A 12,879-nucleotide genomic window follows, 5' to 3' on the forward strand; every position below is an offset into this window, starting at 1 on the left:
ACGTGCTATGACTTTGCAGCTTTTGAAGTTGTTAACGCTGCAGATCCTTCCACTATCCCCGTCTAACTGCTCTGAATCCACATTTGCCTTCATATCCAGTCACACCTCAATCAAGGGTTTGGTAAGAACACTTTATCTTCCGGAGTAAACTGTGCAGATTTACACCACATCAGCAGCAGCAGCAGTCATAGCTCCACCTCCACACACTTCTATGTCAAACGAATGTTGCGTACGATTAAATACATGTAAAGCAGCGTGGGAAAGTGCCGTTCCTTTCTTGTTATGCAAAGCCGCGCAGGAGATAAGCCGTGACCGTTGAGAAAACGGCGGGTTTCCACGCTGCTACAGCTGGCCACAGGTTCAAACTGTCAACAGCAAATATGCAGCAACCTGCCGCCTGCCTGTTGTGTCTTTACACAGGGAGCCCTGCCAGATGTGGAGTGTAATTTTAATAACTGACGGGAGAGACAAGTGTGAAGACCACACTCCTTAACATGGACGGTTTTCATGCAGGATCTGCTCATAGCGCTCTAGGGCCCATCTCCACGAATACAGAATACACCTGGGAAAGATGCAAGACCCTCTGACTTTGGAAAAAATCTACGAATCAGCTGTGAGTCCAGAAATGCAGAGGGCCTCATAAAAAGTGGCTTATTCGATGGTTTGTTAGAGGAGAATCTGCAGGTAATGAATCACTGCCTGACATGTTTTTCTGAGCTGTAAAAGCTACGGTGCGATACAGTAGGTGAGTCACATTCAGGACTGAGCAGCAGACGGAGGATCCTGCAGGGACGGGGTCTTCTGAGGTCTCTTATTCTCGGCTGTCACTGTCAAATCAAGGCATTAAAGACCAAGAGATGTTAATAAAAGAAATAACAAGTAAATAAAGATCAGCATGAGACAACTACATTCAATAAATATTAATATAGAACCCCTCAAGACATTTGACTTTTGTTTACTTACTACTACTTGGAAAAAGTAACACAAAATCACATCTACTCCTCCCTCATTGAAAAATACACAATCTATAATCGTGCAATTATTCCCTAATTTGACATGTTTAATGTCTGGACACCAGGTTTCTCCTATTTCACAGATTTTCAGTGCAGGAGATACAACTTTACTCCTCCTCCTGTAAATCAGCCTGAAAACAGCTTTTGTGTTCATATGTGAAATACTTGGATAGTCTAGTATTAAATATTAACATCATTGAGTTTATGTTCAGTTTTGTTTGAGACTTGTCACAGAATACATAGAAGGAAGTGAACAGAATAAAGTTGCTTTCACACATGAACTGAACTCCAGAGATTCTCGGCAATGTCTCTGGAGGAGGTGCATGTGTGAACACAAATATCCGAGTAAAAGCCTCTGGACTATATGACAACTTTCTCCACCTGGCCCCCAAGTATAAAGTCTGCATGAAGTGGGGGGGTGGGGATGTGTGAACACAGCAGTGGAAACCCTCGTTAGATTCACCTTGAGCACTTCACTTCACACTTCTCAAACACAATTTTAACAAACACTGAAACCTTCATGAAAGGAAGGATTATTCTATTAGACTGCAAAGGTTTAAACTTGGGGTTTCTAATAAATTGACAACTGAGTCTGTCCTGCTCAGTTTGATGTGTGAATCTGGCCTGAACGTCTGTGGTACATAAGAGAACCAACTTCAACAAACCATTGCAGAGGATTTGTTTGGCCTAAGCAGAGCAGTGTGAAGACCTACAGTACAGAAAGGTCAAGAGGTGGAAGAGCGTTTGATGAATGAGCTGTTCTCCCTCTGCTGCTGGTCCAGAGCGCCTGACTGCCAAGCAGCCGACACACAGGAGGAAAAAGTGACTAGAAAAGTGCTTTCGAGTTTTCCAGCAGGATCTAAGCAAAAGAGCCGGCCTCTGTCCAGAAGCTGTGAAGGCATGAATGTGTTTCGGCAAACGCCTGATGCATTCGCTCATTCACACGTCAAACGAGTTTCCCTTCAATGGAGGGCTCTTTCTTCCCTGGCCTTGATTCAGTGGAAATGCAAATGCTGAAGTCTGTCCCTGATTGGATGGAACTGTTCATTTTGTCGATGTCCCATGAAGCTGTCCCCTGTCCCACCGCTCTCCAGAGCCAACCCAACATTCAGCTTTCCAACTCGCATAAAAGCACAGTATCGCCCCCGCACACCTTCACACTGTTAGTTTACTGAGTGAAGTGTCACAATATTAATATGAAAAGTAACTCTGCTAAAAAAATGACACATGATAAACAGTAATATAAGAGTAAACATCTTTTATTCTGAATAAAAACACATTATTCAGGTGGTGAACACATGTGTGGCATCGTGGAATCTGGTCATTTTCTCAAATTATCTATTTCTCTGCATATGGCAGGTTGGGGAGTAATAAAGTTTTTAGTTGCCGGCTGTAACCAATGATTATTTTCATAACGATTGATCTGCCAATTGTTTTGTGTTGTTGATTTATGGATCTTATAAGCTTAGTAGTAAATTAAAGTAATACTGAAAAATATTTTTAAAATAGCTTCAAATATCTTGTTTTGGGCCACAAATGAAAATCAAAGCTTACGTTGATGTTTTTGTGTTATTATTATTTATGTGAATGTGTGATCTGGTGATGAGTTTATGAGGAAAAGTGTGAAGTGCAGTTAAAAAACACATGAATACGTTGCAGACAAATAAAAACCTGACCTGTCTTATTCTTTCCCTGTTTTAGGCGCAGAAAAGAAAAATAATCACGTGCTCTGGGTTAGTTCTAATATAACCTGCTCCCTCCATCACATGAACCAGGTGCAAGTTTATGACTTTTGTCCATTTATACTTCCTGTCGAGCAGACTGACACAGAGAACAAAGAAGTCACACAAGAACACCCGTGAAACCTAAACTCAGCGCACAGTACAGTACACACACATGCGTGAACACAAAACAGTGTCACATGTACAAGGCCCTTCAATCTGCCTCAGGGGGGGGGGAAGGACAATTGTCATCTGCAACCGCACTGATTACAGGTTGTGAATCTCTATATTTGGAGTGTGAGAGCCTGATTGGAGGAGACGTGGCGGTGTCACATGAAGCCGGTTCCTGCCACAGAATGTGAGGAGGACCACACCCTCACACAGGCAGGTAGGCACTGCTTTAGTGCCGGAGCCTCAAGGGACTCGAGCAGCAGATTAAAGGATTTGCCAAGACACGTTAATGACCCACATTCCCAGTACCTGGCTGAAGGTGTGGCCGCAGCACTGGGAGGAGATGGCTTCTCTGGCCTGAGGCCTCCGTTAACAGCTATAACAAACCTGTCATCGCAGCATTACTTACACACATAAATATCTTATTAAGTTATTATTTTTTTTATTAAGCTTAACTGCCAGCCTCGTAAATTGATGACGGGTTAAATACAATGAACTCTTCATTAGACTGAAACACGTTGGTTGGTATTAGAACACACAGAGATGTTCTCAGCCAATCGATGTCTGTCTGTTTGGAAAGTCCAGTCATAAAAACAGCTTCCTCCAGCATTTAATCTTTAGGAGCAGACTGATGACTCAGGGTCCACCTGTGTCCTCAGCTGAACACAGCTGCTTGGGGGGGAATAATGGTGGAAAAGAGCCCTCATGCGGCCAATTTAATGTACTGCAGCTTTGGGACAGGAGCTGAAGTAGATTTAGTCTCTTATTAAATGTCAATAAATGGGACTGAGGAAAGATCCAAGCAATAACTTTGTTCACAACCCATGAGGTACTGGAGTATGTGTTTATATATTACTTCTACTGAAGAAGAAGAGGCCTGGATGCTTTCATTAGTTTTTATTCCATGTGTATTTTCTATATTTTAAATATTGCATGTTACATAATATTACTTACTGCTGCTTATTTTTACCTCTCGCTGCTGCAATATTGCACATTTCCATATTGTGGGACTTATAAAGGATTATTATCTTATCTCATCTTATCTTTACAGTTAAGTCAAATATCTGTTCACTTTGTAAATTTGGCTGTAAACTCTCAGTCATTCTGTTAAAGTAAAAAAATAATCATTTGAATATCACAGCAGCTTTGGCAAGTATTACACTTACAAATATTAACATCAATCCACTTTTACTTTAAAGCTTTATGGAAATATCCAACTAACATGTCTTTATCTATGTATTTATTTATTGTTTAATCTTTAATTTCATCTTTTTGCATGTTATTTGAAGACACCATGTTGACACCACCATTCCGACGTATTAAGGATTGGATCTATTATCTATGCACAAGGAAATGGTTTGTCATCACACAGAAATGAACACACGGATTGTTATGATCAAATAAATAGATTTAATCCTACATGGGCATAATCAAAGTGAGTGATATACAGTACAGTGGTTTCACTTAATACCCGTACATTCTTATTTAAATAATTCAAAGAACCATTACAGTACATGGGGATAATATCTACTTGGGTAAAGTCAGAGTTTGGAGGAGAAATTGAAAACTTTGGGGTCATGCAGCCTCACAGTAAAAATACCAGAGATTCAGTTCAGTTTTAGCATATTACTCAACATGCACATACAAATACAGATGTGTGTCTCCGTACGACACATCACACACACACTCTCACTTAATACTCCTCCACTCACATATTGCAGAGAACAAACATACTTAGTTTTGCATGTTATTGTGATTTGTCTTATAAGATATTTGCTGCATATCAGTAGATTTCTGAAGAGGATAAAGAGGAAAACGCATTGAGCTGCTGTTGTGTTGTTTGTTGGGTCAGAAACCTCTATTGCTTTTAAGCCTGTTTGGTCATGAATGAAAACAAACTATAGACGTGACAGGCACCAAGACAAACAAAAAATTCTTCATCCTAATAGTGATTCTTGATCTTCTTATGTTTGTGTTCATTCTCAGTCCTTCCAGACTGATAGGTCCCTCCAGTTGCAGTCTACGAATTGTCCACTGGGTGGCGGCACTTCATCTGTGATAGCTAACACGTCCATCCTGTGGGTTTCCATGGAGGAAGAGGAGGGAAACACTGCTGCAGTGATGAAGGTCACACAACACAGTAAATTGTTTCTCTATGTGTTGTCATCTGCTTGAAGGACCATATATCTGACATGTAGGACATTAGTGAGGTTAAGATAATGTTCCTGGTTAAACAGTTGCTCTTAAGGATTATATGCAACTTCACCTCTGCAGCCTTTCACACACACAGAGTCAAAGTCCAGACAAATACCACAAAGGTTCAATTCTCACTGAGGAAACCAAGTCTATTGTCGCTTCACATGCACGTGGGGAAAGAAACAAGCAGTAAATTGAAGTTACCTGTTATATCAGGCGATATGTAAAGGGTTCCTCATTAAATAATCACATTTACTGTAAGTTTGCTTCATAAACTTGAAAAACAAAAGACCAGACAACCAAAAATATTATTAAAAGAATGCTCTCATGGACAAACTGAGCCTCGTGAATGTGAAGTATGGACCTGAAATTGTATATTCAGCAGATTTCGGTCATTTAGCTGCAACTATTGCTGTTGTATTCAAAGTGTAGTAGGACATTCAGCAGTGGAGAGAGAGTTTCCTCTCACAGTCCATGACAAACAAAACAAACATGCAATTAAATTATCTGATTTTCAAGGAATGAATGGTTGAATTGAGAAATGAAGCTCACACGACGCTGGCAGATCTGAGACAACATCACTGTGGATGAATTAGACGCAGACAGTGAGTCAATAAACAGCTTTGTGAAAACGTGAATCAGCCGGAGGTTTGGTGATTAATCCCGATGGTCCTGACTCATCAACAGAAAGGCGTCCCTGCTGTTATAAATGCGACTGCTGAATGTGTAGAAATGTAATATATTATATTGGAAGACAACTTTTTTTTCATGCATTTTCATCCAGGCATTGTGGGTATTCACTAACTGCAGAAAACATTCATAAGCCGACACGTTGCTTCAGGGCGGACTTCGTGTTCTCTGAGAGCTTTTTGCAGCTACATTACTACAGTACTTTGATTAATACTAAAGAACAGTGTGTACATTTTAAAAAGGTCGTGTTATAACCGTAGCTACTTTTCTTTCTGCTCTCAGATTGACTGATGTGTCTTCGAAACACGAGTATATGTTTCTTTTTTGTCCGACTAACGACTTTATCACAAATCTTCTGCTTGTTTTATATCCACAGCTGTTTGCAGACTATGGGGCAGAAAGAAAACGAAAAAGTGTCGTCCTGGTAGTTGAAGACCTGGATGTTATTGTGCCTCTGTTGACAGTAGTGAGTGATTTGGGCGTTTTCAGCCCCAGTTACAGGTTTTCTTTGTTTTTTTGGCTCGTCTGAATCACCTCTGCACTCCAGCCCGGTCTACAGAGCTGTTTGTGTTGTCCCCCGAGAGTTAGTGAGGAGGACTGCTTGTCACTGTGTCCTTCCTTCTGTTTAGTCCACTTTAAGGTAACCGTTAGCGCTCTCTCCCATCCCTCTGCTCCTCCTCCCAGCTCCCAGAGTTCCTCCTGCTGCTCCTCCGCCCCCAGTGTCCGACCCCTGGTCCGACCAGCCGTCCTTCGGCCCCTCGTGGTGGCGCAGTCGCAGCGTATTGCGGATGACCAACCGCTCCACGATGAAGGAGGCGCAGAACCAGGGCACGGCGTACTCGGCCGTGATCAACCCCATGAAGTTGTAGCGGAACTCGGAGTAGTCCCAGGGGCAGGCGTTGAACTGGCGCAGCAGCAGCCCAGTGCTGAACTCCCACAGGTACGTCCACAAGGTGTAGATGAGGCAGCGCAGCAGCACGGGGCAGCGGCCGCGCAGCCTCAGGTACATGCGCTCCACGGTGAGGATGCAGGTGCCGTAGATGAAGAGCGCCCACACGCTGGTCACGCCGGGGAACTTCCAGTTGCAGTTCACCGCAAAGTCCCAGGCAGCGGTGAACATGACCTCGCAGAAGTAGCCGTGGATGGCGTAGAGGTACCAGCGTGACAGAGCTGTCAGGGGCACGGGGGCCTCCGGGGTTTCCATGGTGACAATCCTTCCTCCTCTTCACCTTTCTGACTGTGGTAATGAGATGCAAGGCTGAGGGGGAAAAAGAGAAACAAAGAAATGTGTAAGAAAGGGATAAATATGAGGACATACATGCATAAATGGATGTACAAGAAGGATATTTAAATGTTTATCTAATTTGCATATATCAGTTCCTGAAAAAAGCTGTTGGATCAACTTTAAAAAAAAACTCAATGGTTATTATTCTATTTAATTACTAGAATTAATGAAGTTTGTTCAAATTAAAGTGATATCAACATCTGTCTTAATAAAAATTCAATGTTTCAGATTCAGAAAAAAATACTCTATTCTCACTTGACTAACAAAGTCACCTCTATATGAGTTTATTGTCTCAATCTACAGCAGTTCACAAACCAACGGGGTGACTTCACAGCTGACCGCCTAGGGTTGCAAAGGGGCGGAAACTTTCGGGAAACTTTCCATGGGAAGTTTAGCTCGGGAATTTAGGGAATTTTGAAAAAGAAAAAAATACGCAAATTAAACGCTGAGCAATAAAAACATAATTCAAAACTCTATTTTAAAGATGTATGGAATGCAGCACACGGTGCACGTTGAGTTTCAACCCTCCACTGTGCATTCTTCCATCACATGCACAGATAACTCCCAGCATCCTTCACTCTACAGCAGGGCTATTGAGGCCTGCTGTAGTGTGCAGGACTAGTCAGGTAAGTTTCGATGATATTACTGGGGAAAATATATTAGCATGCTGATTGAGGATTGTTCATCTGTTCATCTAGCCTATTTCCATTCAACAATCCATCAATTGTAAAATATGTTTACAGACGATTCCAATTGTTTGGCTATCTATTTATATCTCTGGCATTGCATTAGTGTTTTTTTACATACTTTTTTCTCATCTTATTCTACAGAACAATGCCACGTGCACTATCTCATGTGTGGAGGCATTTCACCCCATCCAATGTAGAAGGAAAGGCTGTGTACATTTGCAAATACTGTGCAAAGACCTATGTTCAGAATGACACAACGATGCAGAAGCATATAGTCAAGTGCCCAAAGTTTCCCCAGGACTCAAATCAGCCCATGACAAAACAAAATGTTTATATTTATGTCTGTATATGACAAGGTAAATACAGTTAGTATAAATTATCCACAATATTTCCAGTTTATTCCCATTAATTCCTGTATATTCCCGTTTATTCCCGTTAATTCCTGTATATTCCCGTTTATTCCCATGGAAAGTTTCCAACTTTGAATATTCCCGGAATTTTGCAACCCTATGACCGCCACAAACTGTTTTGCCAAATCAACCAGGAGTAAAGTCTAAAGGATTAAAGCGTGAATCAGAAATGAAGCCGAGCTAAAGTTCAATTAAGGACGAGGTGATGAAACAGTCGCCTGACGTCACAAAGAGGAAATCGGAGACTACAGAGAACTTACAGCCTCCCCTCAGCCGCTGCTATTTACTGACTGGCTGAGGGAGGGTTCTTATGTAAGGTATAGCTGTGTATCATCTGACTGCCTACATCATGAGCTCTTATTCCAAATCCTGCACATAGTCTTTGGTGTCGGGTGTGAGGAGGCCCACGCAGGCTTGGATCCTTCCTCTACTCCAGTTATCACACGGCCAATCCGATAGAAAACACTGAAGGCAAACAGCATCAAACCGACGGGTTCAGAGAGCACGAAACCGAGGAGGCCACTGAGTGTGTATATCATCTCCGAGGTAACGCCTCCAGAGGAAACAGCCAGCGTCCTACAATGGATCATAACCGCTTTGTAAAATACAAGCTCAGTGAGGTTAGGAGCACAAAAGCTCGTCTGAAGAACAAAAGCAGATTTTTTTTTTTTTGCCTTCAGAAGTCTGGCGGTGGCCCAGAGTGGTTCCAGGGGGATTAGCACATTTCTCCCAAACAAGGAACAAGGGTTTCATGTGAGGAACTGGGCCGAGGCGAGGGAGCAGCTGACCTCTCGGAACCCTCACACCATCTCTCCACCGCCCGCCTGGGAATCGCTCCCACTCTCCTCCTTCTCCTCTATCCCAGCTCGTCTGGGTCAAACAGGGGTTTCCAAAAGATCGGAGACATATTGTTTTACCTTTTTTTAAACAGAACTAGACACTAAAAAACAGTTCAATACAACATAACATCGAAGATAAGGTCCCTAATATAAATAAACAGACTAACCTTACTTTTCCCTGTGAACTTTATTTTGAAAAACATGGACGTTTAAAGGAACAGCGACTACTTTTACAAATGTATGCAGGTTGACTGCAGCCTGGTTTTGTTTCTTACCTTCCATCAATAGTAGAGTTACAAAGAGCAAACGCTATCTCCCTTTTTGTCAAAATTGTTGTTTGTTGCCAGTGTCACCTTTAAATAAGCTTTATTCAAATTGTCATTAGACAAAAGCAACTGAAGATCAATGCTTATGTTCAGTGTGATATGTAAACTCATTGGTCAATAATCAAGTCGCTCAGTCTAGCTCTGTGCCGAAAGGCCAATTAAGATGTAGAACACAAGTTAATATACTGATAAATATAAATAAAGTGCACTGTCCAGCTTTATGTATGAAATGTATGCATTTCACAAGAATCCACTCATATTGGTCAGCTTAGCTTAGCATTAAGACTGGCAACAGGGGGACGCAGCTAGCCTAGCTCTGCTGGTTGCTAACCTCTGAAGTTCACAAGCTTTAGTTCCTCTGCCTTGGAGGTTATGTTTTGCCTGCATTTGTTTGTTAGTTCGCATTATTACGCAAAAACAACTCAAACTGTTTTTATTAAATCTAGTGGACGGTGGAGCATTAAGGGAGGATTGATATTTTTGAATCGGTGCAATTTGGTGTAGATCCAAATTAAACTCTCTATCCAGTGACTTTAATCTTGGCTTCACGAGGAGACTGTTGGGCCTCGGCCGAGATACGTGCTGTCTGAGTGATTTCTACTTTTATATTGTAAGCAAAATTACAAAAGGGACTTTAGGACGTCACAAAAAAGCGGAAACTTGCCATTTTCCCGCTCCATGTGCGGTAGAGATTAAAGTGAGCAGATGTGATGTTGTGACCTTTGACCCTTCAAGGTGACGGGCGGAGATTAATACCATCAGACAGAGCCAGGCCAGATGTTTACCCCGGTCTACTGTCTTTATGCTAAGCTAAGCTAATGGGCTGCTCGTATTCACAGTTCAAACATTAAACTGATATCACTCTTCTCATCAAACTCTCATAGCAATACACGAATTACCTTTAACCTATGAGTTCAATAATCATTGTTCTGTATTAAAGCATTGAGTTGATCCTTCTCTCTCATTTCCTCCTCTCATCTCAGGATCACATGCCTTCATCCCCCCCCCCCCTTCTCTCTTTCCATTCCCCTCTTTCTCCGCCGCCTGCACAGGCACCATTTGTTCAGCGCTCACATGCCTACTAAGCCGCTAATGATAAAAAAAAACATTTTGAATGCCACGTTCGGCTGAGTAACAGTGAACCTGCTGCCAGACACGACCTTTATATCTAAATATATATGTCAGGTTATGATGGGAGAGGAGATCTGAGGAGATGCTGCTGATCCGGACTCATCGCTCCATGTTTCATTAAATCTTGATGTGTTTCTGTCTGGCTGACGCTTCTGTCTCTTCGCTGGTGCACGTCAGCGGCGATGAGCTATTTCAGGAAAGGTTAAACCAGGTTCCCATGATATTCTAGAGGCTTTAAATAGTGAGAAATAATGTCTCGCTGCACGTGCTGACAGAGTGTGGGAGATTCTTCCATCGCCCACTCGCCGTTATTGTTTTGTGTCAGTAATTTCTGTTTGGACTAATGTTGAATATTCATAAATCAGCTTTGAAGACATAAAGATTATCATGGGCCTTGTTCACACCTGGTATTAATATCTGTTGCGATCTGATTCCAAGTGGACTTCACACCTGCCGTGGAAATGTGTCTCCTGTGACCACCTGTGATTGGATCTCACTTCCGTGCTCCATCTGCAAATAAACATGTGCGTCATTCATGATCGTACAAACCGAATTATGATACTTTCAGCTGCGTAGAACAGAGAGGCCGGATGTCAACTGTAAATAAGTTAAAGCTGACCTGACTCAGACTTTTATTCCACCCCCACACCTCTAGGATGTGTTAAATTAACACATTATATCATATCATATTTACCATATTTAACATTATATTATACTGCATTACATTGCATATTGCAATCTGACACTGTTCACTGTTTTGCATTTAGCATTTCACTTTTTACTTCACTTTTTATATCTTTTATCTTTAATATATTTTTATTCAGAAATGTTTATGTCAAAATAAATGTTACTTTGTATAAATATTGGTAAAAAGTGAGTAAATAAGAAGTAAACAGTGAGTAAATTTATACTGGTTTCCTATTTTTTATTGCTCTCCTATGTATGTTGTATTTATTGCGCTTTTATGTTTCTATGTTCATTGTTTGCACCAATAACCAGAGCAAATTCCTTGTATGTGTAAACATACTTGGCAATAAAATACTTCTGATTCCGATTCTGATCATCCGTGTGTTCATTCCTTCAATTCAAAAATGGCGGCGAGTCTGCTGGAGATGCGATGCTAGCAAGCCGACCAATCACAGCCCTTGCAGTAGCATGACTTGTCCTTTAAAACCCCAGGACCCCCCCCCCCACACACCCTTTTCTGTGTGGCATATCTATTGACTTGTCGCCTCAGCATGACACAGTTCACACACAGGGCGCAATCTGATTCTACAGCTGTTGTTGTTGTTGAAGGATATCGGCCACCGACCCGCCCCCCCCAGCGCCTCTTTCATCGCCCCGATGTATTGATCTGGGAGGCGTCTGCCAGCCTGTCGCTGCGCCACCACCCTCAATTGAACCCTGCTACGGGACATCACAGTGGGGGGGTGAACAGAAGGGCAGATGTGATAAGAGCCGGCTGCTTTTTAAACCTCATCACGACCGATGAGAGACACAATGGTTTGTCTGAGGACACGTGAGGGAAGACACCAGCTCAGTGTGTGTGTTGTAAAGAACACAAGAAAAGAGATGATAGAGAAAGGGAGTGTGAGATAACAAACTCTCTGCTGGAAACAAGGAGGACAGGTTCCGACAGTGAGACACTCCCGCGTCAGCAGGTAAACAAAGGACGAGCACGAGGAAACCACAAGGATGAGACTCGGCTGAGGTTCAACTTAAAGAGGAATAAAAACAAAGTCTTCACTGTGCCGTCATCACGCCGACAGCTGGGAACTCTGACAACCAGATCTGATCAGGAACACAACACACTGCCGACCTCACGTCACTGAATAATCCTCATGCACCGACGCCGCTCTCTGGCTCTGGCACTGGTCCAGGGCCTATACAGACTTCTGGAAGGTCACTCTGCGAGGGGGCGTGGCATATAGAAAGCAGCAGCATCCAATGCAGCTAAGTGCCTGTGACCAAGGTGACCTAACCCCTGTTTCATCCTGCTGAGGAGAAACAGCAGCGAGTGAGAAACGTGACAGTGCAGTTTTATCTATCATCATAAAAAAACACAGGAGGTTTAAGGCTAATGAGAAAAACTGCTGAGTATCAGACAGGATTTAGAAAATTTATAGATTTATAAAAATGAGCATGTACAGCTTCTCTCACTTTTTCTGACACCATGGACTGAATATCTTTGTGATTGGGCTGTTATTACTACAAAACAAAGAATAAGAAGACGTATCCTTCAATAAAACGTATTGACGTATCAATTATTTGAAAAAATAAATAATATCAATAGTTAGTACAGAAAACTGTACATTTTCAGATACAGCTGCAATGGTTTGTCAATGAACCATTAATCCAAGAGGAGTTGATTGACAAAATATTGCGACAGAACGATTTTGATAATTATA

General features: G+C 42.1%; 1 protein-coding gene across 1 annotated transcript; it reads right to left on the bottom strand.

Annotated features, from left to right (window-relative positions):
- Positions 1-6,416: 6,416 nt before the first annotated feature.
- On the bottom strand, positions 6,417-12,229 carry tmem229b (transmembrane protein 229B). The gene is made up of 2 exons (XM_061082173.1): positions 12,219-12,229; positions 6,417-7,014 (listed from the first exon to the last, which is right to left on the bottom strand). Exons 1-2 carry the CDS (start codon positions 12,227-12,229, stop codon positions 6,417-6,419), a joined length of 609 nt encoding a protein of 202 aa, XP_060938156.1.
- Between the last annotated feature and the right edge of the window lie 650 nt (positions 12,230-12,879).

Source organism: Limanda limanda, chromosome 12 (genome assembly GCF_963576545.1).
Source record: "Limanda limanda chromosome 12, fLimLim1.1, whole genome shotgun sequence".
Taxonomy (NCBI): domain Eukaryota; kingdom Metazoa; phylum Chordata; class Actinopteri; order Pleuronectiformes; family Pleuronectidae; genus Limanda; species Limanda limanda.